The sequence below is a fragment of the Chrysoperla carnea genome, chromosome 1 (assembly GCF_905475395.1).
Source record: "Chrysoperla carnea chromosome 1, inChrCarn1.1, whole genome shotgun sequence".
Classification (NCBI taxonomy): domain Eukaryota; kingdom Metazoa; phylum Arthropoda; class Insecta; order Neuroptera; family Chrysopidae; genus Chrysoperla; species Chrysoperla carnea.
The window spans coordinates 102,489,704-102,512,822 of NC_058337.1; the positions used below are offsets into that span (position 1 = coordinate 102,489,704).

The 23,119-nt window shown below is 29.5% G+C and overlaps 4 protein-coding genes across 6 annotated transcripts; 2 read left to right on the forward strand and 2 right to left on the reverse strand.

Moving 5' to 3' along the window:
* Positions 1-1,366: 1,366 nt before the first annotated feature.
* LOC123306105 (RNA-binding protein NOB1) lies at positions 1,367-4,097 on the reverse strand. Its single transcript, XM_044887982.1, has 2 exons — positions 3,978-4,097; positions 1,367-2,694 (listed from the first exon to the last, which is right to left on the reverse strand). Exons 1-2 carry the CDS (start codon positions 4,041-4,043, stop codon positions 1,498-1,500), a joined length of 1,263 nt encoding a protein of 420 aa, XP_044743917.1. The 5' UTR covers positions 4,044-4,097; the 3' UTR covers positions 1,367-1,497.
* A 490-nt stretch (positions 4,098-4,587) lies between these two features.
* Positions 4,588-10,011, forward strand: LOC123306103 (E3 ubiquitin-protein ligase Su(dx)). 2 transcript variants are annotated; one of them, XM_044887981.1, is made up of 4 exons: positions 4,588-4,750; positions 4,821-5,819; positions 7,561-8,777; positions 9,604-10,011. In XM_044887981.1, the coding sequence occupies exons 1-4, from the start codon at positions 4,699-4,701 to the stop codon at positions 9,871-9,873; spliced, it is 2,538 nt and encodes an 845-aa protein (XP_044743916.1). In that variant the 5' UTR covers positions 4,588-4,698; the 3' UTR covers positions 9,874-10,011. The 2 variants fall into 2 exon arrangements, with proteins under 2 accessions (XP_044743916.1, XP_044743915.1); XM_044887980.1 differs by having other exon boundaries at positions 4,590-4,750; positions 7,555-8,777.
* Positions 10,012-14,895: 4,884 nt separating this feature from the next.
* LOC123306106 lies at positions 14,896-17,695 on the reverse strand. The gene is made up of 5 exons (XM_044887983.1): positions 17,491-17,695; positions 17,299-17,414; positions 15,519-15,651; positions 15,198-15,327; positions 14,896-15,079 (listed from the first exon to the last, which is right to left on the reverse strand). Exons 1-5 carry the CDS (start codon positions 17,565-17,567, stop codon positions 14,945-14,947), a joined length of 591 nt encoding a protein of 196 aa, XP_044743918.1. The 5' UTR covers positions 17,568-17,695; the 3' UTR covers positions 14,896-14,944.
* A 1,217-nt stretch (positions 17,696-18,912) lies between these two features.
* Positions 18,913-22,423, forward strand: LOC123302462 (transcription elongation factor S-II). Of its 2 annotated transcripts, none has more exons than XM_044885388.1 (2): positions 18,913-19,107; positions 20,923-22,423. In XM_044885388.1, the coding sequence occupies exons 1-2, from the start codon at positions 19,035-19,037 to the stop codon at positions 21,735-21,737; spliced, it is 888 nt and encodes a 295-aa protein (XP_044741323.1). In that variant the 5' UTR covers positions 18,913-19,034; the 3' UTR covers positions 21,738-22,423. The 2 variants fall into 2 exon arrangements, with proteins under 2 accessions (XP_044741323.1, XP_044741313.1); XM_044885378.1 differs by having other exon boundaries at positions 18,913-19,103; positions 20,916-22,418.
* Positions 22,424-23,119: the final 696 nt, after the last annotated feature.

Sequence of the window (23,119 nt, forward strand, 5' to 3'; positions counted from 1 at the left end):
AATAGAAAATACATTTTTGCGTTTAGCGGAAAAGCGCTTACGGGCGGTAGTGTCCTACTTGACAGTTCACAGTGAGCTTACTAGTTAACAGTGAGTAGCCATTTTGATCTAGTCGGTTTTTTATCTAAACGCAGGCATTGTAAATATTTTTCAAACTGTTTTAAAGCGAAGTGGATTTGGAATCATTCAAGTATTATAAATAATCCCAACGGAGGTATTAAATCAAACAATTCAAGTATGTTACGCTGCTGATAAGGGGAAGTTATCGACATCGCTATGTTGTTTTGTTTTGTGATATAAAGTTATAATTTTTTATAAAGTATCCTTAAAGTATTCATTATTGAAGCTTCTTTTAGACGTCAAACAACATCAAACAATCGTTAGAGTCGAAATTAAATTTTTTAAATTGATTTATTGCTTAACAAGCTACCGTTAATATTAATAATTTGATGTTAAACAATAGTCTAATCATAAGTCTATGATTCACTGTAGCTTTATATTTACTATTTCTATAGATACCATGCGGAATCACGGTAGTTTTAAAATATGCTTGAAAGTTTTTGCCAGAACACGTATCAATAGAATTTTTGTAGATTGAAAGCTGTCAACTAAATATTGTGCCACTATTTTACCATCAGTTAGTTAGTCCCGATACGAATATAAAAATCTTCATTTCTGGAATGCAAAACAGTCTGATGAAGGGCGCAAAACGTTTATTGGAACTTTCAATACTCTGTTCCTTTAAAATTCACTATAAATTTATACGACACATATTTATGAGATCCCATTTTGGGTATGAATTTTGACAATTTTCATCCCAGAAATCTATAGAGTAATGAATTTCTTGAAAAATGTTGTGAACCATTTTTTATGAATAACTCGAAAACTTGAAAAGCTTACATGTACACACACGTTTATTGAAAAACTTTCAGTATATCAAAGCTTAAAATTGAAAAATAAGATTGGTTATATCTACGTTCCTTTCACCGAGCTAAGGTTGATAGAATTGAAAATGTTTTTATTAAGAATAACTTTTTTTCATAAAACAAACAATAATCAAAATATGGTGCCGATTTAATTGGACGCACTGTATATACTCAAGCGTAAAAGAGCGTTAATATGTAATACTTGAATATTCTTTTAAAACTTCTTTCACAATAGACAACCTAAGCGTGTTTTTGCGATCATTACTTGGCAGTCATGTAAAATCAGAACATACTAAGTATTAATTTTTGGGTTCTGTATGACTTAAGTAATATTATCTATTTACTTCCTAGAACTGGAATTAGTTTATTTTTAAAATAGATCTTAATCTGTCCAAACAAAAAATAAAATAAAGGCATTCTAAAAAATATTTAATGAAAAATCAAAGAAAAGGTTTCTATTTTTCTAATTTATCTCTGTATATTGTTTTCTCTTACAAAAGAATTATATAATATTTTTAAATTATAAATACAAATAAAACGAAAAAAAAGCAACCAATAGAAATAATTAAAACTATTTGCGTTTTCTTCTTGCTTCATTTGGATTACTCCTCATCCAATGTTTAATTTCTTGACCAGTGCGTATTCCAAGCATAGCTGATTTTGATGTAATATCCCTCATAACAAATGGTGAGTATCCAGCAATATAATCCGCTGCTAATGGATCATTTTTAGTTTTAGCTAATCGTGTTGGTCTTTGATCGGGTCTCGGTTGATCTTCAAACAATATTGGATTATTTGCATGTTTGCCACCTTTTGGTGTTGGTAAACTAAACTTTTTCCCACGTGCTGTTAACGGTTTACGAGCATTTATATGAATCACTTGTTTGCCATTTTCATCTACTGTGACAGCTACACGTTTTAAAGTTTGATTACCGCATGTTGGACAGAATACTTTGGTCATTATACTCGTTGTTTTGAAACATGAATAACAACGGAAAATATATGTGCGTACTTGTTTAATTATTTTACCATCTAAAGATGCAACGTTTAAACCAATTTGTCTTAATACGTTTTGCATTGAAAAGTCACTTGTAATACAAGCAACTTCAACTGGTTTTTCTTCAACATATTCTGAATTGATTTGTTTTTTTATTTCTTTTATATTGTTTGGAGTAATCCAGCCTTCATCATTATCGCTTTCAGATTCACTTTCTGTATATTCTTCATCTAAAGAATTTTCCTCTAATTTTTCCATTACGAGATTCATATTCTCTTCATCTTCTTTATTACAAATTTGCTCGGAATTTTCCACATTTATTTCTGTTTGGTCCATAGATTTTTCTTTTACTAATTCAGTTTCTTCTTTTTCATTTCCTAATTTTGCTTCTTGTTCATTATATTCTTCATTTTCATGAATTTCGGAATCAGTAGGTTTAAAGAAACCTACTACATTTTCTTTAATTTCATTAGATGGCTTGCTTGTATTAATTTTAACTTCCTTTGTTTGTACTGGCTCTTGCCTTAAATGTTTGATACCAACTAGTTGCTTTTCTAATTGATAAGTTAAAGCAATTATTTTAATATCTGTTGAAGATAAGCTTCGATAATCACCAGTTTTTTTAGAAAATTCTGTCACAAAATGTATATTTTCTGCATATATTTCCTTCACAGCTAAATCGTATGGAAGTACGACTAACCGTTTTAGTTGCCTTTTATTAGTTACTTCATTGATAACTTCTTGTGCCGTTATAATATTCTCAGCAATTTCCTGAAACAGAGACAAATAGATAGAAAATTGGGGAAAAATTATAGCGAATGATAAACTCTTAACACGTTTAAACTATTTGTGCAAACAATTTAATGGTGTAACAATATCCAAAAGCTATCAAACGATTTGTACAACAGCTTTGTATTTGATCATTTCATGGGCTACTGGTACTAAACACGCCCTCCTACGTGGTATTTATTTGTCTCTTGTCTATTATAGCAGTTATATGGAATAAAGAGTCATATTTAGCTAGACATTACCCAAAAATATCGAACCCCATATTTCGTTTCATTTTACAAATAAATAAATACAGAGTACCCAGGATTAACGAACGCTCTTTTTGCATCAGGTAATTTTCCATTTTTTGATCTGATGCACGGATAATTAGCTAACAATCAGAATCGCGACATAGCGGCAAGACTGGGTAAGTGGGAAATTTTAAAAAACTGTAGGAGTGAGATGCAATGCTTCAACGTTACTCTGCCGTGTACGTATGCATATGTGTGAATGTGTAGGAAGGAGTGGGTCGGGTGTATGTTCATTGGATCAAAAAACGGACTTTTCGTCTTAGAAATTTATTTTCTACCTAATGCAAAAAGGGCGTGCGTTTTCTCCTGGACCACGCTGTATAATAGGCTACCTATTATGGGTTTTAGTAGGCAGTAGTTATTCAAAAACCATAGCAATTTACAATAATGTTTGTCCAAAAATCATTTACATAAATAACGCCGTTCAAAAAAATACATAATTACTCCATTTTCGGTTGTCTGTCTGCCTGTCAGCACGATAACTCAAAAACGTAGAGATATCAAGTTGAAATATTTGATAGCGTGCTCAGCGATTTCGCCATTAACTCAGTCAATTGTTTGTTTTTACTGAGTTGTAACTTTCAAGATTAATTTTTTGGGCTTAGCTTATCTAAGTTGTGTTAGTAAAGGCGAATTAATTAGGTTCTGCAGGTTTTGACGTTAGCTTTTATTTAAGTTGATCTGATTTACTTCCCTGAGGATTATCTAAATTTACGCATATTTATAGGGTTTCGTTGTCCAAAGGCAATAAAAAGGGCGAAGAGTGATAGGTCAGGGCAGCTACCTTAATAAAAACGTCAAAAGCAGCAAAGAAGTACTAAAATAATGTGCTTAAGATGCGGAAACATGTTTCATAAATTTTATTTTAAGGATTCCCATATAAGTTTTCCACAGGTGTTTTTATCAAAAATACAAATTTTTTTAGATGAATTTGAAATAAAAATAAAAGTAATATTTAAATAATTAAACATTTACCTGTAAAGGAGCATTTTTTATAAATGCTGTTGTATCGACAATTAAGTTCTTGATTTTTTTTGACATCTTTACGTGTTTCGATAAAACACGTGCAATTTTGACAAAAATATCTTTTAGTAACTTTACTAATTATAGTTCTTTTTGGTTTTATCCAGTTTTGTCAAAAAATTTGACATAATCTAAAATGTCAGTCATGTGATTATAAACTTAATTAAATAAAAATTATAATAAAATTTTAATAAATAAATCGAATAATTTAATGAATATCAATCCTTAAATGACATATAAATATAAAATTATGATTTTATAAATCCATAATTTCAAATTGAAGAGTAAAAAATTGCTACCATTCGATACGTTCAATGATTATAGGAACAAGCAGCGTGATTAAGGCCTTGTTTTGTGATAAATTTCATTATTAGGTATTTGAGGTGATTACCTACAAAAACAATTTTAATTGAATTTTTTATTTTTATTATGTATTTGTAATCTCGATTATAGATAAGAAAGTGTTGATAATTTTCCAAATCTGTAAAATTGCTTTTTTTTAAATCGCATTTTAAAGGAAAACATTTTATTATTAAATAGGGGAAAAATTTTTTTTCCAAATATTTTATTTGATGTAAGATTGTCAGTGATATTCGTAAGATTAAAAATAAATACGAAATAATGACGTTTGGAGGTTGATTTTTAAAAAAAATACTTCGAAATTATCCGAATAATGGCAGAATCTGTGAATCCTATTCAGGGTTTTCATCAACTGAGTGTTACAAGTAAGTTTGTAAATAAACAATTTTAATCAGTTGTTTTTTATTTAAAAATATTTTTTCATAATAATTCCAGTCGAATGTGCACATTTACGTGAACGCAACAGTTTTTTAAAACCAAATCCATATGTGGAATTATCAATCGATGATCGAAGTCCTCGTAAAACTGAGTTTGTAAAAAATACATATCAACCAAAGTGGAATGAAGTGTTTACAGTACTAGTGACCCCACATTCAACATTACATTTTCGTGTACTAGACCATAGTTCATTTCGAAAAGATGCACTTTTAGGAGAGAAAAAATTAGGTTTATTTCAATTATTAACGCACTATAATGGCAAATGTGAGAATTTAGAATTAAATTTAGATTTATTAAGTGTTGACTGTCCGCATCAACCTAAAGTTGGTGAGTTAACAGCAGTTTTAAATGGATTACAAATAGATTTATCAACTATACACCCACCAAATTCAACAAACCATGTCAATAATAGTACAGAGCCACATACACCCCAAAGTAGGAGTGTCTTAAATGGGGGAATACGAGCACGAATGCGATACCATACAGAAGGATCACAGACCCAATTATTAACACCACAGCCTACAATGCAACATCGTTCTTTACAAAATTCACAAAGCATATCTACATTAACAAATGGTACAAGTCCTCCACCAGGACCTCCTCCTAGTCATGTTATGAATGGTTCAGCTAGCACATCGGATCCATCGAGATCTCAAACAGAATTAGCTCAAGCTACACCACCTGAAGAACCTTTACCGATGGGCTGGGAAATGAGAGTTGATGGATATGGAAGACGCTATTATGTGGATCATAACACAAGGTCAACTTCATGGGAACGTCCTCAAGCTTTGCCACCGGGATGGGAAGTACGACGAGATCCAAGAGGTCGTATTTATTATGTAGATCATAATACACGAACAACTACATGGCAACGACCCAACACCGAACGCTTACAACATTTTCAACAGTGGCAAGGTGAACGTGCGCATGTTATTCAACAAGGAAATCAACGATTTTTATATCCACAACAACCAGCTCCTCCTGCAATACTTCCAGGTGAGTAGTGTATTTTGGTTTAATACCACCTCGGGTTTCATAAATACATGTGCTCCATATCCAACATTTCTACAAGCATGTGTTCCTTGCTACCCGGGGTTATGTATGACATCAAAGTTGATAATGTTAAATTCATAGCTGGGGTAGGGATTTAAAGAGTGAGCATTTCGGTTATAGGATTGAATTAGAATAGTAAATTTTCGAAGAAATAAAATTAAAAGAATATGCAACTTCTCTATTCAGAAGTTAAACAAAATGACTTGAAAAAGAATCTACTCGTTTTTAACTCTAGATTTTCTATAAATTAGCAGATATAATAATAATTATAAATCATAAGAGGGCTAGCACAGATGGGTCCCTAACACCTAGACCAAAAGATTCTCAGTGCTCTCCTTGAGAAAAACCTGTCATCCAGGGCCAGATTAACCCTCAACGAGGCCCTAGGCAACCATCAATTTGGGGGCCCTTTTTTCACGTACGTTCCCTTCTTTTTTTCGGTTAAAAAATACAAACATATCTTTCATAAAAATTTTATTGTCACAATGTAATAATATCAATAAAATTACTATCTACATTTTAAACATGTCGTTTTCTACATTTGTTTTTCGGCAAATTCATCAATTATACTATCAATATCGATTTTTTCAATAAATCTGACTCAATGCAAAGTATACCTTGTAGCTCTTTCAGCAGCTTTGATTCTTTTTAATTTCGAGAAGGATCGTTCAGCAGTACAATTTGTGATCATTAATGTTAAAAAATCCGAAGAGCTATTTCTGTGTTAGGAAATACATCGGCTAATTGATCTTCCATTAGAATCTTATTCAAATGACTATGAGTTTTTTGTGGAGTTCACGTAACTTTGGAATTGTTTCATTTCAATGAAAAATTCATCATTCTAGTTGAAATTTCCGCTTGAAGGCTTCTACACCCTCTATTCGAAAAATAACAGAATAATATAAAAAATAATGAAATTTTTTAAAATAAAAACAACCAGTGTACATTTTGAGATAATTCTTTTTTATTATTCAATATACTCTCCTTTCACTTCGATACACTTCTTTGTACGCTCATACAATTTGTCAAATGAGTCGGAAATATGCTTTTTAGGAACCTTGTCTAGTTCGTCAGTCGTTGCCTTTTGAACTCTCTAGAATATTACGTTTGTAAGAAAATTTTAGGAGTCTTTTTCATTTTTCGAAGGCCCCCTAAAATCGGGGGCCCCAGGTAACTGCCTGTTCTACCTACTTGTTAATCCGGCCCTGCTGTCATCCGTAGGTGACACTCTCTCTTAAGAGGCGCTATTACAATCACACGTCACGCAGTTTAATCTTAAATATGATTATTTTCGATTTTCACTTGTTAAATTTTAGATATTATTTATCAGTGATCAGGGCCGGATTTAAAGAAAGCGCCGATTTTGGGAAATGGCAAATAATGTAGCCCTAAGTTTATTCAGGTAGTTTTGTTACAATAGAGTACATATACAATTTGAACTGAAGAAAAATTCCCACGCAATTTTTTTTTAACTTGCTTAAGAATTCTTCATAATTTCAGAAAGCGTATGAATAAAGATTTAAAAGTTATACGTTTGGTGGATAATATGTTTGTGAAATTCAAAAGTACAAAGTTTTTTCAACGATCAAATTCACATGGCCTATATGATCCAATATGTAAATGAAGGCGTGGCCCTTATTTAAAAGCTTATATCAAACCTAACGTAAATATATCCTAGTTCCAGGTGCCGCAGCAATTCCTAGCAGCTCAACAATGTCATCGGTTGCTGTGCCGGAAGAAGACGATGGTCTAGGACCTTTACCTGCTGGTTGGGAAATGCGTATGCAACCTGAAGGACGACCGTATTTTGTTAATCATAAAAATCGGACCACACAATGGGAAGATCCACGAACACAAGGACAAGAATTGGGTCAAGAAGAGTTACCATTACCTCCCGGTTGGGAAATACGTTTAACTGAAGAAGGAATTACATATTTTGTTGATCATAATACAAAAACAACGACATTTGACGATCCTAGACCAGGTGCACCCAAAGGCCAAAAAGGAGTTTATGGTGTACCGAAAGCGTATGAGCGTTCATTCCGTTGGAAATTAAGTCAATTTAGATATTTATGCCAAAGTAATGCATTACCAAGTCACATTAAAATTACAATTACACGACAAACATTATTTGAAGATTCATATCATCAAGTAATGCGATTGCCACCGTATGAGCTACGAAGACGACTCTACATTATATTCCGTGGGGAGGAAGGTTTAGATTATGGTGGTGTATCCCGTGAATGGTTCTTCTTATTATCACATGAAGTTTTAAATCCAATGTATTGTTTATTCGAGTATGCAAATAAAAACAATTATAGTTTACAAATCAATCCAGCATCGTACGTAAATCCAGATCATTTAATTTACTTCAAATTCATTGGACGTTTCATAGCAATGGCGTTATATCATGGACGATTTATTTACTCTGGTTTTACAATGCCATTTTATAAAAGAATGTTAAATAAAAAATTAATTATGAAAGATATTGAATCCATCGATCCAGAATTTTATAATTCATTAGTATGGATTAAAGACAATAATATTGACGATTGTGGATTAGAATTATATTATAGTGTAGATTTTGAAGTGTTGGGACAAGTTATTCATCATGAGTTAAAAGAAGGTGGTGATAAAGTTCGTGTTACTGAGACCAATAAAGAGGAATATTTACATATGATGACTGATTGGCGTATGACACGGGGCATTGAAGAACAAACCAAAGCATTTTTAGAAGGTTTTAATGAAGTTGTACCATTAGAATGGCTCAAATATTTTGATGAACGTGAATTAGAATTGATGTTGTGTGGTATGCAAGAAATTGATGTTGACGATTGGCAAAGAAATTCTATTTATAGACATTATACAAGAAGTAGTAAACAAGTTGTTTGGTTCTGGCAGGTAAATATCAATTTTATGTATTTTATATTGGTTTATGTCTCGATAAAATTAGTTTTAAGGTATTTTTTAACCCAAATCACTTAATCAAATCAGCAATCATTTTTTCATTTTTAAAAACTGAATTGGTTAAAATTAACTGTCAAATTCTAATAAGCTGTTGTTTAAATTTATAAACATAACTACAAAATTCCCTTTTTTTACAAAAGACAACTTAATTTTATGGTTATTATGGTATTAAGAGACGGTATTGGGATCTAACATATGGGCGGGGCTAAAAATATATGGCTGACATAAAGTGACAAATTTTAAAAATACCATTGCAATACAAACCCTTTGTGCAATTTTTTAAGAAGTGAATGATTGATATAAATGAAATTTGTTGTTGGGAACAAACAAAACCGAGTAATCGTAATTTTACTAAGTTAAAAGACATTTGAAAGCAGGTCATGTGATTAAATGTGGAAAAAATCAAGTCGAAAGTGAGGAGGAGGAAAAGCTGTAACTTGAAATTAGTATCTACTTTGACAACCAGGTATCATGCCTCCTTTTGTCAAATCCCAATAAGGTCGAACTTCACTCAACTGATAACCATATTAGTCTGTCAGCTCGTAATAGAAAAACATAATCAATTTTTAACCGAGTGCTAGTGATAGAAGACATATATACAAACAACAGAAAAATATATAAAATAACATTCATAACGAACTAATGTATAGTTAAAAATTAACATTTGTTTGTAAAACACAGAGAAAATCTTTTTACAGTTTGGCATTCATATGAATAACAGGCAAGACTGTTCAATACACTAAAAATCGATTTTTTTTAGTTTGTGCGGCAAACCGATAATGAAAAACGTGCCCGTTTGCTACAATTTGTTACGGGAACATGCCGAGTGCCTGTTGGTGGTTTTGCTGAATTAATGGGTAGTAATGGACCACAACGATTTTGTATTGAAAAGGTTGGTAAGGACACTTGGTTACCAAGATCACATACATGTTTCAATCGTTTAGATTTACCACCGTATAAAAGCTACGACCAAATGGTTGAAAAATTAAATTATGCAATTGAAGAGACTGAAGGCTTTGGTCAAGAATAAAAATAATTAACTGTAACGTTAATTGATCTTACAAGATATCAAATCAATTGACTATTGAATTGACAAAAGATGAAATGAAGTAAAAAATATAAATGACCACACAAATACAACGATTGAACATCATCGCATTTAATAAATTACGAAAGAAACAAAAAATTGAAAATATTTTTATAATGAGAATTTGTACTCAAAGAAAAAAAATAAAAAATAAATGAAATAAGTAATTGAGACGTTATTAAAGTTTTTTTAAATTTATTGAAATGTTATTTATTAATTTAAAAAAAAAAGAGATTTTTCTTTCATAATTTGTTAAATTTTATTTAAATTGTGTGGTTATGATTAGTGATTATTAATTATGGCTTTATTGTTTGTAACTATTGTAAGTAATGCATATTTTCAAATAATTAAAAACATCATGACACTCAATTCTGTATATTAACGCACAGGTTACAAATTTGTAACGTGTTGTATTAAGTGTGCAAAAGTACTCTTGAATTCTTAAGTACTCCATAAGAGCGACATAATTTCCACCAAGAAGTCCATAGGGATTAGGGATTAATAAATACAATTTTATATTAATAAATAGCTTGATTTGCTTGCTATATGGTATGAAAAATTTTTACAAACAATTAACCAGCAATAATTTAAAAAATATATAGTTTTTTTTTTTAAAAATGATCACGATGTTTCAGTGCCAAATATTTTGGGAAATTCGGTACTAAACTAAAAAAAAAACCAAGGAAAGATTTTATATTAGTTATATTAGCAATTATAGTCAAATATTTTAAAACTAATCTAATCTAAAAAATATAAATTTAATATCATTTGTTTATAATTTTTTTTTGTTGCTATTTATAAATACAGGGATATTTTTAATTATCATCATTATCTTGGGTTTTTAAAAGTCTAAACAGACATAAGAATTTTTATGGTTTTGATAATTTATGCGTGATATATATAATATATATATTTTTTAGAATACGTTCAAACTATTATGAAGTCTTTATTTTCCCAATTTGTTTATGGTCCAAAAATTACTGTTAGACTGAAAAACTTGTATTCAGGAATTTAATTTAAATTTATTCAAGAGTTTCTGTTTGATTCCTACCAGATTAATGTTATTTATTAAATGATGATTATAAATTATTGGGACCCCCCTTTAAACGAAACGCTCGGTTTGAATTCGCCTCAAAATCGACTAATAAGAAATGTTTTTAGTCCTTAATGACTACCAACCGAATATAATTTTAGGAAAGTTCTAAATCTTCAGCAGCCTATCAACTACAGATACCAATCATTTTAGCGATTTAAATTTTAATTCGAAACAAATATTACATAGTAAATAAATCTGTATTCATCATTTAATAAATAATAAACGTGATGAAAAAAACATTAAAATAAAAAAAATAAATAAGTTTTAAAGAATCGAAAGAAGATAGATTTTAAAGAATTAAACCAAATAAATGAATTGCTGAGACAAAGTTATTCATTAAACTATCAGTAAGAGGGTGAAATATAAATTAATTGATAACTAAAATGCATATATAGTGTCTCAAAACATCCACATTAGAAAATTACGATCTTAGGTCCGATCGACCTTAGGATCGCTCAAATGAAGTCCGATCTCATTAATGATACTTTGGATTCAAAAATTACAAAGGGAAAATCTGTTGGAATTGCATCTTCCATATTTCTCTCCTTGTCGAATGCAATAATTTTGAGACACTTTGTATAATGAGTATAAAATGTATGTATGTTGTTTGAAGCGAGTGAACGGTACCCTATTATATAAAAAGTATATATAAAAATTTGTAAGAAATGTATTATAAATAAAAAACTATTAATTAAATTTTAAGTGTAAAATATTGTTATTAATATTATAGATTTAAAAAAAAATATTTTTCAAAACAAATAGTAACAAATTCTAATGAAAATCATTATTTGTTTTAAAAACAACCATTGGAAATAATGGCAGTGTTCGCTGTGTGTCGACGAATAACGTCTTGACATTAAATGGTATCACTAATTCGATAATATGTCGACACACAACGAACAAAGCCCTGGCACAATATTTCGATAATGAAAAAAGCTATGAGGAAATTAATTTCTGTCGACATGATTAGATGTTTAAACAATTCTAGAATCCTTTACAAGAAAGTTTTTTCTCAATAATAAAATATGTTTATAATTGTGCCAAATCTAACTATTCGCCAGAACCTATCGCAAATTTCACTTTCTGTTCAAATTTCTGCGGCAAATTAGCATTTTTTTACATTATGTGTTTATGTTAAATCATTTTCCAGGCCATGCCCTTTTGAAAAATAATAATTAAATCTTGAGCAAGATTTTCTCCAGGCAGTCATGACTTTCAGATTAAAACAAATTTACTTTTGCGAAATCATAGTGGGTAAATTATTGAAATTTTTGGGCGTAAATAGAACACAGGAAAGTGTATAGTACAATTTTCGCAGAAATGGAATTCTTTTAGGATCAATTTCTAGATGGTATAAAAAATTGTTGTACCTGTTGAAGAATTTTCACAATTGTAACTAACATAAATCGAGCTTTAATGTTATCGGAAGGGATTACGAGAATCAACCATTTGCAGATGTTTTATTTGCTCTTTTTGTATTTTATCGTTGTCGATAGAAATTCATTTCTTCGTAGCTATTTTCATGATCGAAAATGCTGCTATAAGGAGAAAGGAATATATAATTTAATGAATTTATTTGTAGATATTAGATAGTAATTATAAATTCAGATACAAGAAGTAGATTCGTAGAGTCTGTCATATCTTTTGTTATGAGTTGTGATGATAATAATCATACTTTTTTTTGAGATTAAAAAAAAGGATTCTACACAAAACAAATGCAAAAGGTCTTTCGTCAAAGATCCTTATTAACCTTCTTCATTCCGCTTAGTTCTTAATATGCCTATGAGACCGTATATCTGGCATAATAATCATCTGAGGAGAAAATATACTGGAAGATTTTATTTTACTAAAGATCTGTTAAAAAATACTCCATACAATGAGATGAGTGAAAAACTTTCATCTCTCCAAAATATTCATTCAACACAAGATTGTATCTATAAAATTGGCGGGTAAAAATTTATTTTTGTGTACCTCGTTATAGAGTTTTATTGAATTTCCCTTTAAAAATAGATTAAATCTTCCTGCTGAACTTTTACATTTGATTTGTCCTTTTAATTGTAAAAATATAGAATATCAAAATTGGCATTTTTATTTTCAAAAAGAAAAAAAAAATTAATTTCTATGTTATTTTTAAAACAAGAAAATGATTACACATTTTTTGAAAATATCGAGCCTAAAACATGTAAATATATTTTTTCAAAATTAGATAAAAATAACTTCTCTTCAAAATTTTTGTGTATAAAGCTTATAGTATAAAAAAATACAAACTTTCTATAAAAAAAAGATTTCCATTATATATATATTATTGTATTATTTGTGATTTTTAGATTTGTAAGTAATTTAGATATGGGGGTGATTGACATGGAAAATATATTTCCCATAAAAAAAGTATTTTTTTAGTTACAAATATATATTTTTTAATTATTATGTAAATAACGGTTTTGACTATAAAAAAAGAAACATCGCTATTCAATTCATATGGGAAGAATCCATCTTTTTAATAAATTTTTAATTTTTTCTTAGGTCATTTTCATATTTAAAAAAATTGTCTAACCACAGGCTGTAACATTGTATTTGGTGCTTATTTACAACAAGCTTGAAACATTTTTGAAGAAAATTTCATATCATTTGGCGCGGCGTTTTCTTTCACCGGCAAAATTTTAAATTAGTAACTAGAAGATGGCAACTAATGATACGATATATTTTTGTTATTCTGATCAAAAGATAGATAACACTAGTTTACATGGTTTTTGTCCTTTAAGGGAGAAGTTTTTTCTTAACAATTGAGATGCACTGAGTTTCACAAAAATTCTAACACGTCTCAATGTTTCCAAAATATTTATTAGTTTTAATTTACAAAAAAATACCTACAACAATATTAAAAATGAATTGCCTTAGCTTTTTTATTGTATATGTGTCTGTGTCGCTTAAAATAGACCATCCTTCAGAAAGATTTGAAAAAATGGATAAAATATTTAACTAAAGTCTACAAATAAAATGTGATGATAACTCGATTTTTTGACGTAATAAAAAGGAAACAAATATATGTTTGGATTTAGTTATTGCTACTAAACTACTTAAACTAGTGTTATTTATTTAATAACAAATATAAAAATCATTAGTGGGGGGGGGGGGGCACGGTATATAGACTCATTATTTGTGACAGAAAAAATGTTTGTATTTGAATTACTTTGTTACTAGAATAGGAAAAAAATCGTTGATTAATTAATTTTCGCCTAAATGCTAATTTAAATATTTGCTAGCGATCGTAAAATCAAACGCCTCATCTCTTAAAAAAGTTTGTCCCATTTTTTCAAAAAAACTTTGTCAACGGGTGTAGAAAAAATTATAAAAGTTAATTAGTCATGATGGTCTGGAGAAGTAACAATGGGTTGACTATACAGCTCCTTATTGTCTGACCTTTGTTTCTGGAAGTATTCAAAAAATGAATGACAACTACCCGAAACAAAAGCGAATCGATGGAAATAGTTATTTACGATACAAGTGGCACAAAAGCGTTACAAAAGCGTACACAAAATTTTTACAGGTTTTACCATTCTAAGTGATACAGCTATAACATAACATATACTAATATCAGTTAGAATGTGACTATACGATATTTAACCAAACTCAGAGTAGTTACATTTTGCACTACCAGGTTACGAACTCCCAATAACTACTTCTCAATAGAAATGAATATTATTAATGGTGTCTAACACAACTTCCCATATGAATGATTAATAAATTTTTATTCATTTTAGCACAGATGATCCACTTATTACAAATAAATGAAATTAATAACAAAAAAATAGATATTAAAAATTAAAAAAAAAAGATAACGGACTGTAGCACGAAATGTATTTATTTAAATAAAGTTATAACTGACAAAAATAATTTAATTAATAAACAATTTTTTATTTAAAAGAAAAATTTAAATGGTCCACGATATGGTTTTAAATCATCACCACCATCTTCACTCTTATCACCATGTACAGTTACAGTTTTTTCTTCATTACCATCTTGATCACGTGTTACTTTTTCTGTTACATATGTCTGTAATCAAAATCAAAATAATTAACAATGGTAGTCAAGTCCTGATAGTTAAGCTATCGTTAACGGACAAACATTGTTAAAAATAATAATAATAAAGAAAAAAATTTATATTACTTACTCCATCTGGCTGTCGAATTGTGCGGGTAATAATGCTTCTACTAAATACTGATGTTTGCCTTTGAGGACTTTGTTTGTTATTTGGATTAGGGCCTTCATCTATAAATGTTGGTAAATCGCCTTGAATAGCTCTTTAAAAAAATGATCATAAATATTATAATTAAAATATAATTTGTCCATGGACGGAGTTGAAAAGGAAAACAGAATTATTAATTTTACGATTAGAAAAAACATTTTATAAAAAAAGTGAAATTACTAAATAAATTATTAATAAAAAAAAAATTATTTTTCATCGTAAAATTATCAATAAAATTGGCTATACCTTTCGTCTAAATCATTGTCTGCATTTGGTTTTGCTTGACATGAATCTTGAAAGCCAGGTTTTAAAAACAATTCACGTAAAGTACCTGGTTTATAAGGAATCATATTATTACTGAACGGTCTGTTAATGTCATCTAAAACATAAATTTGTTAGCTTTTAATACATCAACTTTCAAAACATGAAAAATAATTATTTTATAAAAAATTTTGCCAAATTTTAATTTTTGACTTCACCAATTTTTTTTATATCATGTGTATATGAAATATATCAAGGTATACAAAGTTTAGTCCCAAGTTTGTAACACTTAAAAATATTGATGCTACCAACAAAATTTTGGTATAGATGTTCATAAAATATACCCAATACCCAATTAGTCTATTTGTGGTTGTCTGTCCGTTCGTAAACACGATAACTCAAAAACGAAGAGATATTAAGCTGGAATTTTTATAGCGTGCTCAGGACGGGAAAAGTGTGGATTAGTTCGTAAATGGGCAACATAGATCAATTGGGTCGGATTCTATAGGACACATCTTGTAAACCGTTAGAGATAGAGCAAAAGTTTAATTGTAAAAAATGTTCCTTATAAAAAAACAAACAACTTTTGTTTGAAACATTTGATAGTCTCAACACAGTCGTATTATATATACATGATGACTGTGGCTTTTTAGAGTGACTATCTTTCTTACATGACATAAAAAAACAAACGATTGCGTAATCAACACTGATTATACATGGTATTTCAACAATTAACTCAGTCAATTATTGATTTTCACTTGTTGAGTTTAAAAGAAATATTTAATGAGGCCAATAATTTTGATTTCGTGATTATTGGGAAAATATTAACTTATATAAGGGTTGCAAGTTGTTACTTTTAGCAGAATGCATGCTGAACTGAAGTCGTCTGTCAAACGGTTTCGAGGTAAGTCTTTAATGTTAATATTTCTGAAAATAATGACTCGCAGGCATAGGTAAATGAAAATATCCTTATCATAGCACGAGTCAGTTTCTTCAAATAGTTAAATGTGCCTGGTAACGAATTTCATATTTCCAAAATTTTGTTTTTGGCATTTTTACTTATATACCGAACTTTGTGATCGATGGCGTGCCCAAAATATTGTGTCGCATGGCATTGGTTCGTCATCCCTGTGCTAGTTTGACCAAACCGGGGATTAAAAATATAAAGAGGTCTAGCTGTTCCACCTTTTTACTAAAAATGTGTGTCGTACAAAAACTATGGTGTTCTGAGCAAATAAGTAACTTTTGTCTAATAGCTAATGAATTGGTCACTCCTTTAAAATAAACGCATCAAATCATCACTCAGTGGAAAATATATTACTTAAAATCACACGAAAAACATCAATTTTTACTTATTTCGAAAAAGATTACTCAAAAAATTTTCTTTTTTAACTTTCAAAGACTTATCCAAACAGAATCTAAACCGTTGATTGTCTTCATTGAGTATTACTATCGACACTTTTCTGATTTCTATATCGTATGGGGCTCTTAAAAGTTAAAGGAAGTGGGACATAATTTTTGCATCTTTTGAATTTGATTGGTGAACAGTTTTAAATTCATAAAATGTATAGATAACTAAGATAGAAAGTTCTGACTTCTGAGTAGATACCAATTTTCTCAAGGTGTAACCGTGAGCTACTTTGGAACTATTAACTGTTAGCTGACCAACTTAAGTAATTTCTAAGTTTCTGACTAAGAATTCAATCAATATGTTTATTTGTAAAAAATAGGACATTTTATTTGGACTAAAATTTTGGATATTTACTTGGAAAATTAGAATCTAAATTAAAATGTTCTAACAAATCATTAAGTTGTTCTTGTAAAAAACTATGAACTGATGTGAACGCATCCATGCTTTCATCCAAGGACGCATCATCAAATCTGAAATTTTATAAAATTTAATTATTAATTTTATGTGTGATTATGACCCCAACTTATATAAATTCAAAATACCTACCCATCTTTCCCATCAAAGTTCCCAAAACCTGAATGATGATCGAAACCGCCAAACATTTTACGAAAAAACATGTCCATTTTAAAAATTCTTTATTTAAAACACATTATTGAGTTTTGACACATTGTTATCCAATTCAATTGTCATTATTATTATTTGAAAGTTTGTTCACGATCATTCTTTTGGGAACTTTTTTTCACAATTGGCATTACTTATTAATTTAATCATTTAGTCTTTTTTAAATTTTAATTTATCAAAACTTTAATTACCTTATTTATTTTAACTATTTAGCGAAGTTTTAATTCGGTTCTCAAAAATTTATAATTTTACTGGCCTCGCCTAATCACTTATCTTACCATAGCTCTGATAATAATCTATATTCACAAATGTTCATACTAAATCTAAATCGTTCACTCATAAACAAGACCATTGAAAACTTATGCCAAATCAGCCGATCAGCCGAACGACTAACTTTTCCTGCCTTTTTTAAATTAAAGGTTTGGTAGTCGTTAGGAATTGATTTGTAGTCTAATTAAAACCCTTGGTAGTCATTAGATTTTCGTTTTTGTTGTTAGGTAGTCATTTTTTGAAATACTTATTTAGGTTTAAAAGGAGATAAATCGATGTAACAATTAAAAAGTTAGATGGTTAATAGGTTAGGTCATATTGGCTGTACACGAAGGACAAATTTAGGCTATAGAGCCCATCAATGGTGGTTAGGAGGAATCGATAGGGTTGCCACCTCAAAACGCTGGGAAGTCGGGAGATAAACCAGAAAGTTGGGAGATAGTGAAATTAATATAATTATACTACAGAATTCTAAATAATATTCGATATTTTTGATGTTTTGTGTACCAAGTTTTTCCATAATTAAATATTTAAATAAATATATTTCAAGGAATTTAAAATAAAAGCTACTCAAAGTTATCGAATTTACCAGAATATAAAACAGATAATAAAAAAAGGTCTTGTTTTACTGAACTCTGGAGAATTTATGTTGATATCGTGAGTCGGGAGAGACTATACAAATCTAGAGAAGAAGCAATCCTAGCTAGCAAACATTACAAGTTAAAGAATACGTGATTAATAGTTTCCCAATGGAATGTTTTAAGGAAAATTTACTATTATATGGAACTCTATTTCTACTCTCTTAGTAAGGTAGTTTTGGGCATCCTACGATCATGTTAGCGATCTAAGTTTAGTATAAACATTTCTATCTTCATTACCTTTAAAAAATCCATTGTACTTCATCGCCCATTCACTTATCCTGTATATTATTATTATAAACACTACAAAATTTTAAAAGTTTCAACATTGATTCAAAATTATCGAAAATATTATGAAACTGAAAATGGCGGTATTTAAACGGTTTCAATACACATTTCATCACATAAATAATATTTTCAAGTTGGTAATATTGTTTGATGTGAGTATCTAATGGTGTATATGAGTTGTGTTTAGATTTGCTTGAAATCTTTTAAAAACATCGTTATAAATAAATAAAATATCCTTGGTAACATAATATTGTGTCAAAACAAATTCGAACAATGACCGTGGAAGAAGAAGTACTCAGAATACAGAAAAAGCTCAGCAAAATGTCATCGGGTGACGGCTCAGTAGGTTACATTTTTACATTTATTTTAGTACTGTTGAATAATTACCGATTTATTTATTCAATAATTATACACTGTTAGTTAAGTGCGAACGTAATTTTTTTTCAAAAACAATTAATGTCTGTATTCAAAAAAAATTATCAGAAAATTTTATCACATCGTACACACACGAATACTTTGTATTGAGTTTTGCATGACTGTTTAAAGCATTTTAAATACCGCGTTAAATTCAATTTTTAAAGTTTTATACTTCAGAATACTTTAGATTTTACAGCATTTTTTTCAAACATTAACTTAAAGATTAAATCTTGTGTTTATATAATCAATTTATTACATAAGTTTAAGAAGCTAAACATGTTACGATTTTTCCGGCTAATTCGCATTCTGCTGAAGTAACAGACTTTTGAAGTAAGGTCTATTCATTATCTTTAGAAAGAAAGGGAGATGAATTTTATTATATGTAGCTAAGTAGACATTCAGCCCGCAATAATAATAAGATTTATAATTTTTTTAAACCTTTTGGAGCATTTCGGGGTATATGAGTCAGTGGGTAACTAGCTTACTAGTATTTAAAACAAATCTTGTATGTTCGTCTATTACTCTCTATCTAATGAATGTAGTACATGAAATGGGAACTTGTTTTTCTAATCGGTGGCCCCTATATTATATAAGAAAATGGTTTTCTGTAAAACTTTTTCAAAACACCCCCAAATTGTTGTTCAGAATGTTCTGATCAAAAACTGTCCCGGCCACAAAACTTTTAAACGAGTTGTTTTCGAGCTACAGACGGTCAAAGCTACATATATATTATGTTTATAGTACCTATATGATTAAGAAAATGGCATTCTGTGAAACTTTTTCAAAACGCCCCCAAAATATTCTTTAGATCTTTCTGATCAAAAGCTCCCATGGCCACAAAAGTTTTAAAGGGTAATGTTGGAGCTACGGGCTATGTAAAAGCACTTAGCTCGGAAATTACCAGTTAAAAAAATTTTGTGGCCGTGGGACCTATTGATCAGAACGATCCTAATAATAATTTTGGGGGCGGTAGGTACTATAAACATTATATATGTGTGGTTTTGATCGTCCGTAGCTCGAAAAATACTCGTTAAAAAGTTTTATGATCGTGAGAATTTTTGATCAGAACGATCTGGAGAATATTTTGGGAGTAGTTTGAAAAAGATTTACAGAAAGCCATTTTCCTAGTCAGATACTAAAACTATAATGTATTTGTAGCTGGTAGACTTACTTACAGACCGGTCAAAATTAACAACCCTCTTTTTTTGTCGGAAATTAAAAATACTCTGCCTTGATATTGGGTATTTATGAGTTTCTTTGAGGTATTATAACCAACTGAACTTAAATAAAGGAAAAAAAAATCATTACATCCAAACCAGATTAACTAAGCGAAATTTCAAGAAATTTTATTCTTACTTTTTAAGTCGTATCTTGCCGACTTCTACAAGAATATAGGAGACAGTAGTAGATAAATTCCTAATATTTTGTCTATAAGATAAAAAATTATTGTAATAAACGATTAAATTGCCTAGAATTGTGTTTTGAAGAAATCCAAATTGTGAGTGTTGTCTCTAAACATCGATCCAAAGTGTTTTTTTAGAGAACATTGCATAATTTTGATTTTCATAAACAGGCTCAAATTGATTCAAATAAAATCGTACACCACTAAGGGATCGTTCCTATCATAAAATTTGTAAATTTTTTTCGATACGCTTCGTTAAGATAAAATGCGTATTTACTGAATAAAAAATATACAACATTAGAGCTCAATTATATCAATTTGTGTTATTAATCTAGGGCCAAGAACAAGCGCTCGAATTACTAAAGGAGCTACAAAATTTGTCAGTAAACTTAGAAATTCTGACAAAAACTCGAATTGGAATGACTGTGAATGCGTTACGAAAATCTAGTAAAGACGATGAAGTAATCAGTTTGTCAAAAACATTAATAAAAAATTGGAAAAAATTCTTATCCGGCCCAACATCGAATACTCCATCAAAAGAATCTAGTTCATCATCAGCGTCGAAAAATAAATCAAAAGATTCATCAAAAAGTGATAGCAAACGTGATAGTGAAGAGAAAGATCGGAAAATACAAAACACATTTCCTGCTTCAAATACAACTGATGCAGTGCGAATTAAATGTCGAGAATTGTTATTAGCTGCTCTGAAAGTTGATGGTGAGGATCATGAAGGCTGCGCGCCACCAGAACAATTAGCTGAAGAGCTGGAAGAAGCAATATTTGCTGAATTTAAAAATACAGATATGCGTTATAAAAATCGTATTCGAAGTCGTGTTGCTAATTTAAAAGACGCTAAAAACCCAACGCTAAGAACAAATTTCATGGTTGGTGCAATAACAGCAACACGATTAGCTACAATGACTGCAGAAGAAATGGCAAACGATGAAATCAAACAATTGCGTGAGAAATTCAAGAAGGAAGCAATTGATGATGCTCAATTAGCACAAAATCCTGGTACTAAAACTGATTTACTTAAGTGTGGTAAATGTGGTAAACGTAATTGTACGTATAATCAAATGCAAACACGAAGTTCTGATGAACCGATGACTACGTTTGTGCTATGCAATGAATGTGGCAACCGTTGGAAATTCTGTTAATTTTTTGTTTTCATCATTTCGCAAACAATAACAAAACAAACTAAAACAGAGTTTACCTCTCGTGATTTTGATTATATATCTGATTCAAATATTACTATTGGATATATAAATCGTAACATATTTATTGATTTGCTTAAAAATAAATTGATCATTATATATTTAATCTGATTGGATAAAAGATGAGTAAAGTATGACTCCAAGATTGGAGATGGCCACAATTTCTATTAGAATATCTATCTTCTACAAATCTACTCATTCATTATATTTTTTCGTTCTATATTAACTCAAATATAATTCGATTTGCATGTCTAAATATTTAAATAAAATACTCTTTAAAACAATTTATATTTAACGTCATAATGTATGGCGTAACATTGAATGAATTATGTATTGACTTTGTCTTATAAAAATATAGTAAATATCCCACAGTGAATAAATGTGTAGAACAGAAATATGTAAACATGAAATATTTCCTTTTTCTATTTCATGGTGTCATTACTTTCTTAGCCTGTTCATTTTCCAATCGTTTCGGCAAATATTACGGAGTTTTTTTTTTATTAAAAAAGTGTTCCCAAATTAGCAATGACTAACATATCTCTCTGAATAATAATTTCGGTTAGCTAATCCATAATAATTCAAAAAATGATTCAGGCATGGGGATGAATTTCAAAATTTTATTTTAAATATTTAGAATTTTTATTAAATTATTTTTGATATAATTTAATAATTTATTAGAAAATTTACTTTCTCATAATACTTCCTTCGATTCCTTAGTTAATTAAAAATCTATGTTTGGCTAAACTGATTTACTTGGCTGAGGGGAGTAATACGCTCTTCTTGTTGGTTTTTGCTCAAACATTTTCTCAAACCATTATTTCGATTTGAGAATCGAATCAAATATTTTTCTCTTTAATAATTTCAATCAGTAAATATGTTAAGCCAATATATCCAATTAATATTTATTGAACTTAAAAAAAAAAACTCATTTTTGTTGAGCTGTATACATAAAAAGTATTTTTGTTTTAAAAAATTTTTTTTAAATAATCAATTTCAGTTTGAAATATTCCTCTAAAAATATGTATATAAAGTAATGGTCCCACCTACAAGTCACTTCAGTATTGATAAAATGGTGTGGTAACATTAAAGAGTTAAGATAGATTAAAAAATTAAAACGTATTGCACTATCTTTTTAAACTATTAAAGTATGAATACATTATTTTTAGGCGGATTGAGTAGTTAATATATTTTGATGACATAAAACTTGAAATTTGAGCGTTTTCAAACTGCCGTAGATATTTCAAGTAGTTAGTGTGTATAAAATATGTTTTTTTTTTCTTATAATAAATTTTTTAATATAAATCGAAAAATTTTATTTCAAAAGG